The sequence below is a fragment of the Rattus norvegicus genome, chromosome 3 (genome assembly GCF_021556685.1).
Source record: "Rattus norvegicus strain SHRSP/BbbUtx chromosome 3, alternate assembly SHRSP_T2T, whole genome shotgun sequence".
Lineage (NCBI taxonomy): Eukaryota > Metazoa > Chordata > Mammalia > Rodentia > Muridae > Rattus > Rattus norvegicus.
The window spans coordinates 18,083,330-18,103,427 of NC_141536.1; the positions used below are offsets into that span (position 1 = coordinate 18,083,330).

General features: G+C 48.4%; 1 protein-coding gene and 1 long non-coding RNA gene across 7 annotated transcripts in view; one reads left to right on the forward strand and one right to left on the reverse strand.

Moving 5' to 3' along the window:
• Ttll11 (tubulin tyrosine ligase like 11) overlaps positions 1 to 20,098 on the reverse strand; it is a 225,108-nt gene that overhangs the window by 66,254 nt on the left and 138,756 nt on the right. For 3 of the 6 annotated variants that reach the window (XM_087654515.1, XM_087654514.1, XM_087654517.1), the window contains one exon: positions 3,407 to 3,505. In XM_087654515.1, coding sequence (XP_087510641.1) covers positions 3,407 to 3,505 — 99 coding nt within the window. 6 annotated transcript variants of the gene reach the window in all.
• On the forward strand, positions 3,815 to 8,549 carry LOC134486078 (uncharacterized). The gene is made up of 2 exons (XR_015684278.1): positions 3,815 to 3,971; positions 8,247 to 8,549. It is a non-coding gene; the product is annotated as an uncharacterized LOC134486078 (long non-coding RNA).

The window sequence follows — 20,098 nt, forward strand, 5'->3', positions numbered from 1 at the left end:
CATTCTTTGCTGTGTAGCCATCAGTACCACCCACCTCCAGAGCCTTCCCTCTTTCCAAAGGGGGACGGGAGTCCCTGCTTCCCTTCTGTCAGCCCCTGCTCCACCTTCTTGGAACTTCCCCTCTAAAGAAGATTCAGTATTTGCTGTATTTCACTTAGCACAGTGCCCTCAGGGTTCTCTGTGCGCAGCCCATGTCAGAATGTCCTTCTGTTTGGAGGTCGACGGACATTCCACGGTGATGGAGGCTACACTGGCCCATCACTGTCTACTTATGATAAAGACTGTCTTTGAGAACATGTGTGTGTATACTCGGGCAAGTCACTGGTAAGTTGGTCATCTTCTTTCCTGCACCCAAGCCTGTGTGCGTGTGTGTGTGTACTGGAGGGGGTATCTCTATGTGCCTGGTGGCTAGACACTAGAGAAACCAATTCTCCCCCACCCTCATAATATGAGATGGTCAAGTAAGTCCTCTCTCTATGTCTCTGTCTCTCTATGTCTTTGTCTGTCTCTGTCTCTCTGTCTGTCTCTATCTCAGTGTCTCTGTGCCCCCCCCCCCTCTCTCTCTCTCTCTCTCTCTCTCTCTCTCTCTCTCTCTCTCTCGTTCCCTCAGGTTCCCATGAGATAATCCCACTGTTTGTCACCACTCAGAGACCACAGAATTCTCATGACGTCTTTGTCAGTCTGGTCACTATGCACACTCCCTTCCAAAACCTCCTTCCTCTCACATGCAAAGAACACAGCCCACCACATCACTGCTGGCTTTACCCTACCCCTCAGTCGTTCCATCATTCCTATCAAAAATGTGTTCAACTGCCTCCTTCTTAGACTGATGTCTCCTGGGCACTTTGCTGGCACCCTGCATCCCCAGCACCCCGGAGACTTCTCCTTGCTCCGTTTTCAACAATATACTCTCATTCCTTGGCACTCACGGGGATGTGGTCTAGGACCAGGGGTGGGCCTTAAGCCCGGGTCATCCACGTCTCTTATTGAAAATGGCATGATATATTTGCAGAGACCCTGCACACGTCCTCCTGGATATATGGGGCCCTCTCCAGACCCCAGTACAAAATGGAAGGCAGATACTATAGAGGGACGTCATACACTGTACTGTCTGCGCGTGGTCAGTACAGATACAGCCTTCCCTCGTGTTTTCACGGTGTGGTTGGTTGCACTGCGAGATGCTGAACCTGGGAGCTCGAGGCTGACTGCTTCCGTTCTGCACCTTTGTATTATTTCTCACCCATCTCCTGTCCTTTCCCCTTCACACCCTCTATAGAGAACACCAGTTCCCAGAGCAGGGGTTTGATGGTGTCCTGTGCCTACCTGCTCCTCGGGTTTCACACAAAGGAGCACTCAGAAGCCCCTGTGCAGAATGCAGCTCTGTGTGCATGGTCATCACGTGGGCTAGCAGACTGTGGCTGCAAGCAAGCCCCCAGTTTCTTGTCTTCCTTTATAAAATGTCTTAGTCATGGTGTCTTTTCCCAGCAATAGAACAGTAAGAAAGATACTGGGTCAGCACTCAGGTGCAAGGGGTCGGGGAGGGAAATCTTGGGACCATGAGATCCGAGGAGAACCTGCTTCCTCTCCTGTAGAAGCCACCTACAAGTCTTTCTGTCGTTTGCCTTCTCTGGGAGCTGGACCGGTCAGTGTCGGCCCCAGAGAGGCTTCCTGCCCTTTCTTGTCTTAACCATCACATATTGGCAGCTTGCCCTTGGAACACAGAAAGCGTCCAAGTTCACTCTTGTCCCAGAGTCCACTCTATTTATAATCATCACGTCATGAAGTTGAGAGCATCTGAGGACCTTGGGATCCAGCTGTACCCATTGCTTGTTTTTGTTTTTTATGCCTGGAAACACAGGTTCAGAGAGGCTGGCTGATTTGTTCACTCTTTCCTTAGTACAGAATCTCTCTTCTCTCTAGAGGGGACCTAAAGGAGTCTGGAGTTTTACTCTAAATACTCATCCTGGCCAAAGGAATCACTGAAGAGGACCTCACTGGAGCCTGAATTCTTTCCAGTTAGCAGCATCCAGATGGTTAGAGATGTTTGAGTCCCAGTGGGGAACCTTCTCTAATTCCACACAGAGGCCGCAGATGAGACCCCATCTCTCTTGCTGTCACTGTCCTCTAGAAAACAAACGTCAGCAGAGGGGTGACAGCAATCTGCCTCGGTCTCTGCCATGCTCCATGGAGAAGGGACACCTTTGCCTCCCTAGAAGTGATGGTCCTCTGTGTGGGCACAGGAATTCCATACACACTGTAGATTTACTGGGTGGATGGATGGAGCCAACGACAGGGGTGAAGCTGGGCTGGGAGCTGGGCTTGTGGGAAACTCAGGAGGGCAGGTAAGAGGTGATTGGAAAAGGACTCTGGTCCCTATCTCTTGGCAAGGGAGCCAAGAGTCTTCTACAACCTCCAACCAACGATTGCACAAGTTCATTCCCAGAGGAAATCGCTACTCCTGATTATTATTATTAGGCATAATGACTAATTAGTAAAAATAGCTACCGTTTACACAGTGCCGGCTTACTCCTGCTTCTTAATGCGTATTTCCCCCCTATTTTGTTCTTTCAGGCTTATTTTCTATCTTCCTAATTATAAAGTCAATATGTGCTCAAGGAAAAAATATCAAAAAAAATCCCAAAAAGAAGAAACAAAAGGGGCAAAATATTCACTACTTGGCTCATGGTAAAATATTGGAGGCACAGTTAGCATGCTGTTGCTTCCCAGCCTTCCTGCTCCATTTTTCCTCGTGTGTGTGTGTGTGTGTGTGTGTGTGTGTGTGTGTGTGTGTGTGTGTGAGAGAGAGAGAGAGAGAGAGAGAGAGAGAGAAATGTGTGTGAGGGAGATGTGTGTGTGTGAAAGAGAAGAAGAGAGAGATGTGTGTGTGAGATGTATGTGTATGTGAGAGAGATGTGTGTGTTAGAGAGGTGTGTGTGTGTGTGTGTGTGTGTGTGAGAGAGAGAAATGTGTGAGAGAAATGAGAGATGTGTGTGTGTGAGAGAGAGAGAGATGTGTGTGAGAGAGAGAGGTGTGTGTGTGTGTGTGTGTGTGTGTGAGATGTGTGTGAGACAGACAGACAGACTGAGGATCCAAAGTCACACGTCAGGAGAATGGGTGAGCAGGGATTCAGAGCCAGGCCTTCCCTTTTCTTCCACGCTCTCGTTCCTCTGCCTACAATCAAGGGTGAGTTGTTTTTCTGGAGGTGTAGCCTAGGGACACAGCCCAGGGTAGCCTCCTAAGTGCTGGGATTATGGGGATTGTGCCACTGCCCATGGCTTACACGGGGATGGCTTTGATTGCCTTGTGCTGCGTTCCCTGTCTGGTTCCCTGCTCCACACCCTGATGCGGGAAGCAACGGCAGTAAAGAGACCAGTAGCCCCACTATGTGCACTTGACTAGTCAGTACCTGACTATGGGAAGCGAGGAACCCTTACGCTTCCATGAAGACATTCTGTCAGAAACTGGAGGGATTCTGTGTTTTCTGTCCATACAGATATCTGGAAAGCTGAAATCAGAAAGCATAAGGAACTCCTTTTTGGCAGGCTGCTTTGCACGAGACAGTTACAGTAAGTTCTACAGAGATCCTGTGGAGTGGCTCAGAGGACACCGTGGGGGCCCAGTCTGCATGCCCAGAGGGGCTGGGGTAGGAGTGGGTAGGAAGGACCCAGAGTCCACTTCCTGCCAAATGTGTGAACAGAACCAAAGGCACTCAGTGTCTTTATTACACATAAGCTGAGGTGGCTTGTGTGCCTAGTGCTGTCACACAGGGGGTTACAAAGTAAACATCCCAGTGTCCCTTCCTGATGGGAGCTCACAGTGGAGCAGAGAGGGTCTCAGAAGAACTGCTCCCTAAGCTAAGGTGCAATCAGAGAGGAAGCAGGGGAGGGGGTTAAGCTCACACACTAAAACCAGAAATCAACAAACCCCTCTCGAGATCAGATCTCTAGAAACCTCTCCGCGTGAGGATACAGGTGAGAGAAAAGTTACAGTTGGGATGGGGAAGGGCCAACTGTTTAAAGGTTTTACTTTTAACTAAAGTCCTATGTTCATGGAAATATAATCATAAAGACAAAGGGGGGAGTCAGGTTGTCTCTTTCTCCCTCATTTTGTAAGTTTAGTAGCAATGTGCTGGCTCCCTTGCTCCCTTGATGGCTCTTAGGGTCTTTCAGATGGTAAAGGCTGTCAGAAGAAGATGCTGGAATGTCTTTTATTTCCCCGCAGCTCAGGTTCCTCCGAGGGCTCCCTGTGTGTTTGCATATGCGTGTTTGTGTGTTAGTGTACGAGCTTATGGGCACATGTACTTGTGTTTGTGTACATATGTGTCTGCCTATGTGTTTGTGCTGGACTATGTGCATATTTGTATGGGTGTGTGTGTGTGTGTGTGTGTGTGCGCGCGCGCGCACATGCATTGGTTTGTGTGAGAACGTGTTTATGCATGTGGATATATGTTTGCGGGTTTGTGTGTATTTTCGTGTGCATATGCTGTTCCATTGTCTAAAGCTTCAGTTACCTCTAAGTAGATAAAAGGAGGGTTGTTGAATTCTGTCCCTGACACCTATGGGAGAACCAGACTGCTGGGAATGCTGGAGAAGCAGAGCACGCTGGGAATACAGAGGAAGCAGGGAGACAGGTTAGATCAGTGCTCAAGATATAAGCGCCCCTTCCTTCTGACTCCTCTGAGGACAGCTCCACCTGAAGCCTCAATCCCATCCCCTCACCCATTGTTTTCCTTTTCCTCTCTACTTCCCAGTCCCTCTCCCTAACTGTTTCAAACAGTAGTGACTCACACACGTCCCAGTGTGGAAGGACAAATGCTTGCAGAGGGAGACCTGCAGATACCTTAAGTCTGCAGCTGATAGGGCAACTGTGGGGAATCCCCTTAACCCTGAAGCAGGAAGAAGGATACAAATGCATTGTTAGAGGAGCCTTCTTCCCACTCTACCTCAAGGGTCCTGACCGGGGTGGCTGCTCCAAGCCAAAGGAACAGCATGTGGAAAGGCTCAGAGATGTAGCTGAGGGTCACAGCCTGCGCATCAGGCTCTAGAGCTATGCCTTCCGACTCCTTAGAAAAGGAGCTGTGCTTAGTAAATGTCAACCCAGTGCCCACCCAGCCGCTTTGCCCAGGCCACATTAATTGGATGTGACCTGGAAGTCTAGAAGCGGGCAGACTACTTAATAGAGCCTGAATGTCAAGGGATGCCGTGTAGACACAGAAGAGGCTCCCTTGAGAAGCCAGGCAGGCCTGACCTCTGCTCACAGACTGTATGCTTAGGGTAGTTTACCTAAAAGTAATAGTAATAATAATGACAGTGAGTCCTGAGCTCCACTCTTAGGGTCCCGTTAGCTCTGTGAGGCAGGACAGCATCTCTCTGCGCTACACGTGGAGACAGAGCCCAGCCTTCCCCATTCTGCTTTGCTCCTCTCTGCAGGCCCAGCATTTCTTTTCCCCTCTGGGTGCTCAGCCTTATTGTCAGGACTCTTGTCACTTCTGCAATGGCTCCAGATAACCTTTCCAGCTTCTGCTTCTTACCAGCCCTCCACCCCCCCCCAGCCCCACTTCCTCCCCACACTGTTAACACCATCCTCATCATCCCGAGCAAGAAGTGCTTGGAGGCATGTGGAGGCAGAGGGTGATGGGGAATGGGTTGGGGGCTGGTGGCCTGCAGGCTGTGAGGACAGTGTGGGGTCTGAGGTGCATGAGTATCCCAGTGGATGCAGCCAAGGTGGCTGAGGCAGGCTGGGGATCAGCCGCTCGCTCTTTAGGGGTTGTCTTAGTTCGCTTTTTGTTGTTGTGATTCAACTTGGGGCAGGAAAGTGTTTATCTGATGTACAGGCTATGCTCCTCCACCTAGAGAGAAGCCAAGGCAGGAATTGAAGAAGGTGTCACAGAGGAAGGAAGCTTACTTGCTTGTTTTCCATGGCTTGCTCAGCCTGCTTTCTCATACAACCCAGGGCCTCCCAGCCACAGTGGGCCGGACCCTCCCCCATCAATCGTTCAGATGCCCTGAGGAACTTGCATACAGGGTAGTCTGATGCAGAGGCTGTTCCTGACGTGAGGTCCCCAATCCCCAGACAACTCTGTCAACGTGACAAAAGCTAATCATCATGGAGGGCAGGTTGGGCTGGGACAGCAGGGAAATGGGGCTGCAGCCTAGGGACTTGGGCCACAGAGGGTTCTAACCACTCGGTCACACAATCCCTTCTCAAGTACTCAGTGGCATTTTGGTCCTTTGTGGGGTCTGAGTGGCAAGATGATTGCACACAGCCCTCGGTGGGACAGGGACACTTCGCTGCAGTGACATGTGTCCTTTGGGAGCAGGGTAAGATGCGTGTCCAGATAGCTGCTGGGCTGGAAGGAGTCACACCTGCCTGGCCTTTGTCTTTGTGTCAGCTCGCTCTGTGGTACGCTCCCCCCTGCCCTGTGCCTGGTGTTCTCAGGGAAGACTATATTGTCAGTATACCACCTCCCTCTCTTTCTCCACAGTCAGGGGACACGCCGTGTAAGGAGATGTTGTCATCCTACCTCCTGTTTCTCTCTGGTTCCCTTGGCTCCATTTCTGCTGGCCATCTTGGACTTGAGTGGGACAAGTCCTCTGCTGGTGAGCTTGTCTGTCACTCTGCCTGACAGCCAGCCTAGTCTGGCTTCCTTGCTCTGCCCCTTCTTTAGGAGGCTAAACACTTCCCGACACAACCATGCTCTCCTTACTTGTTCTCCATCTTGACTATTTTCCTCTCTGTTTTCTTCTTCTTCATAACCACTGCCGTTAGAACTTATGACTCATGAGATTTGGGGTTTCACATTCTTTATTCCCAGCTGCTTTTGGGTAAGGTGCACCTCAGATACTCAGCATCCCTTGGGTAAATGAATAAAGCAACACTGTGACTCTTTCTATATTGGACCTTGTTTTGTTCTATAGAACAAACGGAGACAATACTTCCCCACGCTATAGGGTGAGAAACAGAAGCCAATAGTTGCTTTGAAGAGCCCACGTTCATGCACTTGGCATGTGGGAGTTGATTCCAGAATAGCTCGTGCTTATTAAGTTCTTGGCAGCACAGTGACCCTGAAGTCAGTGTCTAACCAGAGCCTCTTGCCCTCAGTGGAGGCGTCTGTTGCTGTGAGTTTCCAAGAGTCTTCATTAAGACAAATTCATGGGAAATACGATTCTATATCATTCCTCTGAGCATTTGAAGCTATTCCTGCTGGATTCTGTTGCTGCGGTTCAAATGGCCTGGCTGCCTAATTCTCACTCTCTGCCGTGCGTGCTGTCCTTCTGTCGTTGGTATTTTGGTACCTTGCCGTTTCTGATGTTTCTACCGGTGGATAGTTAACGTGACTTAATCAGGTAATTCACTTACTCTGAGACAGGGTCTCTCATTGTAGCCCAGGCTCAATTGGAACTCACTACTTTCACCAAGGCGGGTCCCCAAGTCACAGAAATCCTCCTGCCTCAGCAGACAGGCTGAGCCACTATCCCCAGTTCACTTTGTTAGTATTTCTTGGGACTCAGTGGGTTTTCTGACCGTTCTGTCATTTACTTCTAAGTTTCACTGGAAGATTCTCATCCTTAGTTCTTCTGCCGTCCTTCCTTGCCCACCGCAGCTCCCTTGCTGAAGGACTCGATTTCCCACTCACTGTTTCCATGAGATTCTGAGGAACCTCTGCAACGTGTTCTTTGATTTCCCTCGCTTGGTCTAATAAGTTAATTTGTCTGGCCTGAACTTCTATTTTAATAATACTAGTTTTTACTTCTAAAGGTTTGATTGCCAGCTGGAGAAATGACCCAGCGGTTAGAACACTGCTATTCTTCCAGAGGTCCTGGGTTCAATTCCTGGCAACCACATGGTGGCTCACAACCATCTGTAATGGGATCTGATGCCCTCTTCTGGTGTGTCTGAAGACAGCCACAGACCAGTCATAAATAAAATAAGTAAAAAAAAATTTTTTTTAAAAAAGTCTGTTTGCTTTTTATAAAATCTGACTTTTCTGGATAATTTTTGTTGTTGTTGTTGTTGTTTGTTTGTTTTGCTTTTATTTTCTTTTTTTTATAAACTTGCCAACCTGATTTTATTTTTCATTTCTGTAAAGACATTAAGTATGTTTATTCAGTTGTATGGATGCAATAATTTTAATTTTCATAGCCATTGTGTGGCTGATTCTCAACTTTGTCATTTTCCCCTTCAGTCTTCCTCATTTGACCTGCTTTCCTGAGGATTTTAAGTTAACCCTTTCCTTTCCATTTCAGACCTGCCTTCCTTGGAGCCTCACTGGTGTAGACTGCCTGAGTTCTAAACAGAGATGGTTCCATCAGTCATGTTCCTGGAAATGCCAGTGACTGAGCCACTAATGTCCTGCTTCTCAAGCCGCACATGTAATGTGAATTCTGATTCCCGAACTCTCATGAAGAGCGGTTTATGGATTCTTAAGGAGGTGGCCGTCACTTCTTGTTCCGGGACCAGGACATTCGGGAGAGTTCATCCATTGTACACCATGGGTGTGTCTTCTCCAGGTCGTCCATTAAAGCTGTGATCCCTCAGCTCCACAGGCACTTCCGGCCTAATTGCTTCACTGTTTAGATTCTGGATTTCGTCTCCCTTCTCCAAACATTAGGCCCAAGCTCCAGGCTGGCAGAGATCTGCCCAAAGGGTCAACCCAGTTTCCGTACCTGGTACTGTGCCTGCTTGTTCAAACCTCTGGGGTGTTTTCTGTTCTCTTATTTGTCTTCCAGATCATCTTTTCATTACGAAATTATTTAAGAGGGCTGGAGAGATGACTCAGTGGTTAAGAGCATTGGCTGTTCTTCCAAAGGACCCAGGTTCAAATCCTACTACCCAGATGGCGGCTCACAACTGTCTGTAATTCCAGTTCCAGGGGACCCCACCTTCACATGGACATACATGGAGGCAGAGCACCAATATAAATTTTAATAAAAAAAATTAAAAAAGAGATTATTTAAAACATTATCCAGGAGAATTCCATCAAATGTGTACTTGGCTATGTTCTTAGAAACATAAGATCTTGTGCGTGGTTCAACAAAACATTACACTCCTTGATTTTTTTTTTCTTTCTTTTTTTGCCCTGTATAAAAACAGTCTCTTAAAGAAAAGTGAAACTTTTCCCACCACCCAAATGTAAGTAGTCATCAGTCTGGTCCAAAATCTCCCCTTTTATGAATGTGCCTTCCTGATTTGTTCTTTGGAAGGGGATTTTCTGCACTGCTGTAGTGAGTGCCTTTCCCTGAATTCTGCTCCTATGTTTCATGGTGGACCCTACTGTGTACCCAAAGGTCCGTGTGGTAAGGGCTTGGTTGCCAGGCTGGTGTTGTTGGGAGACGGAGGAGCCTTAAGGGGTGGGCCTTAGTCTTTAGGTCAGTGGACAGCCCTCAGGAGAACTCTGGGACCCTGGCCAGTTCCTTCCCCTTTAGCCTCAGAGCCAAGAGGTAAGTGGTCTTGCTTAAGTATAAGGTATAAACCTTCCATCAAGACATGCTTCCTTATCGGGTCATGTCAGCCATAGACTAAAAGTTCTGAGGCTGGGAGCCAAAATAAGTCTCTGAGTTAATTCCCTGGGAGCCTGATATGGTGATAGATGCTAATCCCACTGTCATTCTTGCCGAAAGTCTTTCTAAGTGACAAGAGTGCACCCATGTGCTGTTGTGTGCCTCGGTCGAGATGGTATTTGGATAAAAGTCTACCTGACTCTGGGTCTTAGAAGCTTTCTTGGGACTGCCGGAGCCACAGTGCCCTCACCAGAAGCTCAGAGACATGATCAAATACAAGGGCAGTGACAATGGCAGGCGGTGCAGAGTTTCCTGGACGTGAAACCGGGCCGCACGTGTGCTTCACGTGTGTCATCTTGAAGCCACTTAGCCCTGCAGGGTTAAGCGGTCATCCTTGTGTTATAGTTAAGGAAACCAAGAGCTAAAGATATTTATCCACTTGCCAGCATCCTATAACAAGCAGAGAGTAGAACCCAGGAGCCAGGTCTCTCTATCCTTCAGTACCACGGCTTTCCGCTGGGGTTTAGATGCTGGCAGCATCTGTGAGGACGCCGAGATGCTTTGTTAAATCTCCAGCAGTCCCGGCTGTGGACTGTAGAGCTGCCGTTACGACGGCAAAGGTTGAAGGTGTCGGCGGAACATCACCCACATGCACAAGCTCGGGACCATCAATGTTCAACCACGGAAGAAGGAAGGGCTCGTAAGTCCCCGGGGCTACTGATAGCTAAGGATTGCAGGGGAGGGAGTCAAAGGTTCACGCATGAGCACACACACACAACACAAACACACACACACACAAACACACACACACAAACACAAACACACACACAAACACAAATACACACACACAAATACAAACACACACACACAAACACACACACAAACACACACACAAACACACACACAAACACACACACAAACACACACACACACCACACACACAAACACAAACACATACACACAAACACACACACAAACACAAATACACACACACCACACACACACTACACACACAAACACACACACTACACACACACAAACACAAACACACACACAAACACACACACACTACACACACACAAACACACACAAACACACACACACTACACACACACAAACACAAACACACACAAACACACACAAACACACACAAACACACACAAACACACACACACAAACACACACACAAACACAAACACACACACACAAACACACACAAACACACACACAAACACACACACAAACACACACACAAACACACACACAAACACACACACACACAAACACAAAGTCATAACAGTAGAAAGGAAGAAGAGGGAATTTGGTGGATCAGGAAATAAAAGAGAATTAATGGAGGAGACTTGAATGGAAGAGCGTGCATACACTATGAATATATGTATTCACATATATAATTACACATACATCTGAAATTCTGAAAGAGTAAATATTTTCAAGTTCGAATCCCAATGCTACCACTTAGGTGCTATTCAATTGCATGTAAGTCGTGTGGCTCTTCTGAGCCTCTGTTTGTTTAATTTTTAAATCGGAGATAATTTCTCCTTTGCAGGGTCATTGTGAGATTTAACCGAGGCTGTGTACAAATATTTACCGGTGTATATAGCATGGCACAGCTCTCCTGTGAACCCAGCAACTTGGGTAGCTGGGGCAGGAGGTCGCCGATGGGTCAAAGCCTACCTTGGCGACAGATTGAGTCTAACTCCAGGTGATGTGATGTAACAAGATCCTGGTCCTAACTCCGCTCTTAGCTTTTAAAGGGATTGGCTCCAGCTCAGTGGCAGAGATCGTGTCTGGCATGCCTGAGGCTGTGTGTCCAGCCCGCAGGGCCCTGCCTGCAGAAGGACGTGCAGTGCCTGCCACTGTTCCACAGACCGAGTTTAGACATTCTTTTCACAAACTGCTTTTGAGACGCATGCTTTCCCCGTCTAGGTGCGCACCGTGGCGGGCGTAGGCAGTCCCCAGGCTGTCCAGACACGCTGTGCTATACTTCATGAATCCATCACGAGAAATAGCTTTGCTGGCAAGGTGAAGGGGATTAGGTGAAGGCACAGACTCCTGGGCTGTATTTTTCCCTGTGCATGTTAAACGCAATGACATCTACCCTGTCCCTCGGTCGCGTGGGGCTTGCGGGTTTTTCCAGCTAGCATGGGGATGTCAAGCATGATGTGGGTCAAATATAAATGTCACTCAGCTTCACATGCGGGTGGAGTCTGACCAGGAAGGAAATAGCACCCAGCCTTTGGAGACGATTCTAACAGCAGACAGTAGCGCCACAGTAATGTTTGCCCAGAGGACATTTACAGCTGCGTGGTTCTTCTCCACGTTGTCATGTCCACCTAGTGCTACAGCAGATACCCCTCCCAGACTGGGTCCCAAAGATGCCTGTAGCCTCTACCAATCTACTCAGCCCTGTCTAAGTCCCGAGCTGCTCCTAGCCCAGTAAACAGAGCCTCAGTCTCCTTAGAACTGTGGTTATCCTTCTGTCTCAAGCCTGCAATCCTGGCACCTAACAGATGCCCCCAAATGCAGCCAACGCGTGTTTGTGCCAACTGCAAAGCTCACAGGGGTTGGCCAGTTACATCACTGTGGCCTTCGTCCCTGATGTCTGTTTGAAACTGTTTCCTACAAGGACATCCTGACTTTGATCTGGCTGGGCCCTGTGCTTCCTTCTCCCATGTGGGCAGTGGGTTCACGTCCCTGGAACTTCCTCCTATCTGGGTCCAGCTGTGAACAACTTGAGCCCTTGTGATCATGAGACCACTTGTGCCTGTCTACCAGGGTTGACCAAGGCCTGGCCTTCTGTGTCTGACCCTCCTCCTATATTGGGGTTTTTTGTTTGTTTGTTTTTTTCTTTTCTTTTCTTTTCTTTTTTTTTTTTTTTTTTTTTTTTTTTTGGAGCTGGGGACCGAACCCAGGGCCTTGTGCTTGCTAGGCAAGTGCTCTACCACTGAGCTAAATCCCCAACCCCCCCCTCCTCCTATATTGGGCCCACAGCTCTGGACTCAGATAGATCCATGGTTTGTCATGGGATTTTACTTTTTAAAGATGATGACAACCTTTGGTGCCATGCTCTTTGGACCCTTGAAGTTCACAACCTGCAGGCCTGTGCTGCACCCAGAGGCCTGAGCTGCATTTACGAAAGGTCTCCTATCTGTTTTTAATACCGTGCCTCTTGCAATCTTCTTCTGTGAGTTTCTCTTCACCCAGGTAAAAATCACAGTATATAATACATACCGGCTTGCAGCTCGCCTCACATCTAACATTCTACTATAAGCATTCTGGACATCCTTGCAAGGAAGAATGTCCCTTAAGCTATCATGCATTAATACTGTTTCCGACTTTCCCTACTCAGATAAACTTACTTATGCAAACTATTACTCTCCTATTCGGGGATTATATCTTTAGAACAAACTCCCAGAAGTAACATTTCTAAGGCAGCAGGTCTCTAAGGCCCTCGACACATTACCTGGCTCCATCCAGGGCCTGCATGTTGCTGAGGGATGGACTCACGGGATCCCACCTACAATCCTTTGTTCTCTGTGGAGTTGATGACCGTGATCACAATAGAACAGGGAGACATGGTTTGCTATTAATTTCAACATTAAGAATTAAGACTATCTCACACGGAAGCATGTGAGACTGAGAGTCACGCGATTAAGCAATATTTCCAAATGACCCCAATCACTTCCTAATAATAAGAAAGTCGCTGAGATTTGTATCTCTAATTATTTTTGTAGACTCTCCTCTCAAGGCTGTGAACTCCGAGGTGAGTCAGCAGACTGAGCAGTCGGACCTGGAGATGGGGACTCTATTTCTGAGTTTCTTATGCAGAACGTGAACCCGAGACTTCGGCGGCTCAGAACTCCATTTATGCAATGAATTTTTAAAAAATGTCTATATTCTCCGTGATCCTTCCTCGATCTGTGCGGGCAGAATTAACCACGCTCCATCCCACAGCTCGTGGCCGGGGACTCACTTAACACTTACATTGCTCTTGGTCAAACTGCAGCTCTTTGTTCAAACGTCTCTCCAAGCTGGGAGCTCCTGGAGGGTACAATTCTAAGGCTCTTTGACATGGTGCAACCATCAATGGCTAACTGGCGATCACGGATGTGTGGGGAAAGCTTGATGGTTTGACAGCGTGAGCCTGAGGTTGGTGCTTTGGGTGGGAAAAGGTGCTTACTTCCAAGACTGTTGACCTGAACTCTTTCCTCAAGCCCCACATGGTGGGAGGACTAATTCCCTAAAGTTGTCCTTGAACCCTTTGCTTGTGTCCGTCACTTCAGAGATCCTTTGCGTGGTGACAGGTGGTGAGATGCACCTCACTCTCTACCTTCCTGGGGTTGAGGACACCCCAGTAGAACACAGACATCCCAATGACTCTATGTACAAGGGGGAAATGGGTCTGCAGACCACAGGAGAGAGGGGGTTAAGGGGATCTTCCTCGCCACCCTCCTTCCACTACCTAGCAGACATGCAGGATTTTTCACAGGCAGCTGCCAGTCTCCTGCAGCTGTTTCTATTTGGAAGCAGCCTCCTCAGATCCATGATCTAGACATTTGAAATCTGCTACGGCTTACTGTGGACTCCCCTGGGGACTCTCAGATGTGGTGTCTTGCTGTAGAAAAGAAACTGCTAAGTGAGCAAGCTGCACATGTGGGAAGATCGCTGAGGCCTAAGGACAAAGATTCACTAGAAGTGGCTCAGGGGACGACTCAGGGGTCAAAGGCCTGCAGCACGAGCATGAAGACTTGAGTTTAGATTCCCAGAAGCCCACGTACATACCAGTGGGCACGGGGCAGCCAAGCTGAGAGTGAGGACAGAGGAGCCACATGGCAAGCTGAGTATCTAGTTTAGCCACAGCGGTGAGTGCCGGTTTTGGCTGAGATCCTGCTTCAGAGGATAAGGTGGAAATGCCCCCCCACACACACACACACGGTCATGTAAACCATGTAAAACACATGCATACACACAACGGAAGAGATTCACTAAGGAAAAGCATTGCGTAGTGAAATTCCAGGGGTACAGCATAGTGTCTGAGCTTGTGGTGGTTTGATAGGCTTGGCCCATGGGGAGTGGCACTATTAGGAGAGATGGCCTTGTTGGAGGAAGCCTGTCACCGTGTAGGTGGGCTTTGGGAGCTCCTGGTGCTCAAGCTCCACCCAGTATGGAAGGGAGCCCCCTCCTGGCCGCCTGCAGAAGACAGTCTCTCCACCTGACTGCCTTCAGATCAAGATAGAACTCTCAGCTCCTTCTCCAGCACCATGTCTGCCTGGATGCTGCCATGCTTCCTGCCTTGGTGATAATGGACTGAATCTCTGAACCTGTAAGCCAGCCCCAATTAAATGTTGTCCTTATAAGAGTTGCCTTGGTCATGGCGTCTCTTCACAGCATTGAAACACAAACTAAGACACACTTTCTGTTCTCTCTTATAACATGTGTGAGCAGAGACAGTGGGTAAGAGAGTTGGGGGTCTCCATACAACGTCCTTTCAGGTCCCATTTAGTCTTTTATATCCAGATTAGAACACTTGGTGATAGAAGTTCTTATGAAAGACCCCACCACATGCTGATGTCACATAAGCAATGGGTGGGGCTCCCCGTTCCCATCCCAGCATTGCTGGGGACCCATTAAAGACGAAAGTAACTGACAGTGTCCTTTCCCCATCCTCTGGTAGCTCTCTCTTCACTCGCTTCTCCATCCAGTCACTTTCCTCAGCTACTGAGAATGTTTATTGTGAGCAGTGGGCAGCCGCGATGCCCGTCCTCTAGGAGCTGTGTTGCAAGCCTGCCATCTTAGCTGTCTTGTGTCTACACGTCATCAAGCCATCTTCCTTTTATGGGTCTCTGTGTGCCCATTTTCTCTCCTTACAAGGACACTGATCGTGACAAGAACACTGCATCAGGACCCACTTGGATGACTTGATTTTAACTCAGTTATCCCAATAAAGACCCTACCTCCAAATAAGACCACAATCTAAATTGCTTGAAGTTAGGATTTAAATCTGAACTTGGAGGCAGAGACGTGATTCAACTCTTAGCATTCATTCATTTGCTCATTCATTCTTCCCATTATAATGGAGAACAGAGGTTCCAGACATTGATTTGGGTAGAAACAGAGTAGATCAGACAACTATGGCCACAGGGGACTCCACACCTGGAGGCAGTGTTACCAGAAAGATCACTGGACATAACACCAGCATAAGCCAGAGGGATCACAGGGACGGCGAGGACTCTTGACTCACGTGGGTTTTATGGAAAGGTTTCCCAAGAGGAGTGAGAGCCTCGTGTCACACAGGTGGGAAGACCGAGTGCAGACTCCAGGCAAAGGACCCTGCAGAAGTGATCTGAGAGGGATGCCAAGGAAAGGTGTGTTTTAGCAGTTCAGGTGGTGGGGATGGAGCCAAGGCATTTGGAAGAGTGACAGGAACAGAAAGGAGGGGCCTGGCAGACTCTGTAAACCCCACAGGTGCAGAGACATGTCTTGTCTCTGAATCCAGGTGCCTAAGAACCTCCCCTTCTGTATGGACCGGTCTGAAGAAACGGGAGCCAGAGAGTTCAGACATGGGAGCTCGCCCACTAAGGTCAATGTCCACATGGGAAACAAGGGCTGCCAAGAGCCTCTCACAAGACCCACCTGCCCTCGCTTTACCCACACCTCTGATAAGTGTGCCGAATCGGCTTTCAGATCAATGTGTTAGGGAGGGAGCCACTGAAAATTAGAAGGGAGGGGACAGGATGTGACAGGCACATGATTTGCAGAGGAGGGAGAAACAGCTGCTAGCCAGAAAACAGAAAAGTCATGCTCTTCGAAGACACTTACTGACGGAGAGCAGTCCCAAACCGGGTTGCAGAATCATCGTTAAGACAAAAAGCCCCGAGATGGGTGTGGTAGCGTACACCTATCCTCCTAGTGCTTAGAAGCTTGGGTGTTAAGGGTGAGATGGAGCCCAGCCTGGATTGCATGGGAAGCCCCCAAAAAGAGGGGAAAGGGAAGAGAGAAAGAGAGGAAGAATGGAAGGGAAAGGAGGGGGAGGGGAGAGTAACAAACTTATGGAGTGAATAAATTTAATAAGATGCTTAGACACTTACACACGAGCTTATTTATAAACAGAAAATCCAAAGGCTCTCACGGGTCTTTAACAATCAAAGGCTCACCAGGATGCTAAGAGCCCGTCTTGACCAAATTCAAAGTGCTCATGGGTCTGTAGTTTACTGTTGGAAGGTGCTGTAGAAACTGCTTAGACCCAACTGTCTTTTGAGGTCTAAAAAGACATCAAAAGAAAAAGAGATTCCCAGTGTGGGGGAAGGGACTTTCCTGGAACCGTACGAAATGAGAGGGATGAAGCCAAGGAGCTGGGCCCAGGTCCTCTGGACCATCCCTTGTGGATGTGTAAGGGATGCTCCTGGAATGGCAAGATTGGAGCTAGGTCTAAAGCACAGCCTGAGATGGTTCTCGACACTAAGCTCTAGTCGTGCCTCATCCTGTGAGATCCCAGGGGTGTGTGACCACACCATGGCTGTGTGATCATACCCATCTGAATGATCACTCTACAAGCCGGTTGGGGATGCTCTTGATGCATGGGTGCCTGGGGCAGTAGAGAAGAGAGGAAGAGACAGGTCAGGTCCTGGTTGCTAGCAATGACCACTAGCAGTGCCCCAGAGTGCTTTGCTGCTGGCCCAACAGCCAGTGAGGTTTCCTAAGACAGACTTTGAGTGGAGCTGTATGGTAAGCAATACAGACAAGATTTTTTTTTCCAAGTGCATGCAAGGCCTCACAGGGGGTTGGCTATGTTGAATACAATAGAAATTTCAGATGCAAAATCAGAACCGCATGGTCTCTGTGCTTTGCAGGAGGCTGAACTTCACTCGCAGCAGGTATCCTGGAGGCAGGGGTAGCAGTGGGGAGGTGGGGGACAACACTTAGCTATTTGGTTTCTGCAAATGCAATTTGCAATTCTGCAAAATGCAATTTGGTAAGTCTCTTGTATCAGGACTCTCTCTTGTGGGGTACATCTGGTATTTAGCTCTCACTGGGGCTTATCTACAGCGAGCTTCCAAACACTTCTGCTATGTGACATTCTGCCACCCTGTATGTTGTGGAGGATTTAGAACTTTCCAGAGCCTTCACAGCTTCCTGTCAGCTGAGTGTAACAGTTTAGAAAGTGGTGACTTCAGATGAGAGACCGGCCCCAGCCACTTTCTTTAGCACACATTTGCCCTGACCACAAAGGGCTGAGGGCTCCTGGAGAGAGTGACGCAGAGCTGTCAAGACAGTTAGAAATGTTTGTGGGAAGCATCTTTCTATCCACACCCCCTTTTCTTAAATAAAGCTTGCCTCGTGAGTATTCTAATTATTTTCCCTTCTAAGTGAGCATGTTTTAGGTTACATAGGAAAGAGCCTAGACATCTTTGATTGTCTCAATGTAATCACTGTTTTGATTAACGAGGTAACTTTACAATAGGAAAAAGGCAAGCCACCAAATAAAACTCTGGCTTGAGCGTCTGAAGGGTGTATGCTGGGGTTGGTTGAGATCCTGAAATAGTCGCACGGGCTGTATTTTGAGTAGGGAGGGGAGCGGGTTCTCAAGCCAGAAGATAGGTCCTGATTGGTGTACGGTAGTAGGACCCTGTGTTCTCAGCTCCCCTCAGCTCCACAGCTCAGCCAAAGCAAACTGGGATTTCCTTCTGTAAGCAGCATTGTCTGGTCTAGGGACATGTGGTGCCTGACTCTGAAAATTACCACCAAAGAATCGTCCAGAACACTTCAGGTCATGTCCTCCTGGGATGTTTGCACACACCAAGAGATGTTCAGGCCACCAAATTCCTCTCCTGTCCCTGTCACCAGGTGACAATACCATGCTGTTTATGGTTCTTGTGTTCTCCATGCCTTTGAGAAGCCCCCTTCCGCTCAGAACATCTTTCTCTGCCCCCCCATGACAAGCAAGCCTTGCCGTCACTGAGGTCTAGTATGCGATACCTCTTCTGGGTCCACGAATGGTGGATATCCAGTGACTTTCCAAATTATGTGGACACCTTAGATGGGATGGGACAATTTCCAGGCCCTTCTGCCACCCCCTCTGACCCCCACGATGATGTTATGGGCAAGGTGTTTTTTCTTTATTTGGTAAACTAGGGACCTGAAGCTCAGAGAAATTAATAAGATTTGCCCAAGATTACAGGCAGAAAACAAAATAAAGAGCCAGGGTTCCAGGCCGGCTGTCTCCACCTTCCATGGTCTCCCTACCGTGCCTCGCAGGCTCGGCTGAATTCCTTCCGCGTGTGTCTCTGGTAATGTTTGATAAAGACTACATTGAACCCTGACCGGTCACCCATTCTGCACTCACCCTGCTCAGCCCTGACAAGCAAACGTAGGCAGGAGAGCTTGCTTTCCAAGGCTCCTGGTGATTTATGGAGGGTGGCTTTCTCTCTCTCTTGTTTTCTGTTGTGCTCATCACAATGTGGTCTCGGCATCAAGACTCTGGGAATCTTGCCTCTGAGTTCTGCTTCCCTGGACCAGTCTGATGGGTGATGGAAGTGCTTAAGGACCAGACCTGGCTGGCTGAATCCTCCCTGTAAACAGTCCAGATCTGCCCCGTTGGTGAGAGAGCCGGGAGGTGAAGCTAAATCACACAGTCTACCACTGTCTCCTGCACACACATCTCCGCCGCTTGTCAGAGAAAACTTCGAGCAGACACTCGCTCTTTTGAAGGCGTTTGAGTCCTAGAAAATACGAGCTTTGAGTCCTAGAAAATACGAGCTAAATTTTAAATAGAATTTTAATTTTAATGAAAGCTTCAGGGAATGTTGTTTGTGTTTCTTATCTTCCATACCTGGTGATTAAGTTAATTTATGCTTAATGGAAGAGGGTATCTCTAATCCCCAGACAGACTGAACATCTGTCTAGGACTGTGTTTCTGGAAGCCGTAAGCTGTTAGTGATGGATGTAATGAAACCAGGACGCTGCTGAATTGACACCCAAAGGCTGTGCGAGGAGGACCAGGGACGTCGTCATGTCTCTGCTCAGCGCTTGTGCTGAAACCAAATCAAAGTCCCGAGCATCTGAATCTGCCGTTCCTTCAGCATCCTGCCTTCTGTTCTTTCATGTTTTTCCCTGGATGGAGCGGTGGAAAGGAAGTTGGGCTGCAGGGTCTAGATCTGGCATTAAAGCCAGCTATTCCCAAACCCCTCCCTTATCTGTGCGTGTCTGCACTCCTAGACACTCCCGCTTGTACCGTCTCAGCCAGCTCTCACCAGTCTGGAGGGAGCAATGGTTGTCCTGCTTTACGTTTTGGGAAACAGAGCCTCCAAAGGCTGAAACCGCTCGCCTCAGAGATGCAGCTTCTAAGCACCAAAGCTAGTATTGATCCAATAAGAATTGTTCTTATTCTTTCTCCCATGATAACGGATCAAACCACTTTTGTCATGTGCTTTTGTAAATAAAGTTTCACTGGAACACAGCCGTGTATATTTAAGCATTGTCTGTAGTGAAATTTTGCATTGCGATAGCTGTCTGTCTCTTCGCTTCATGGCCACAGTGAGGTCACAATGAGAGCTCTCTCTCTCCCCACACCCTTCTTC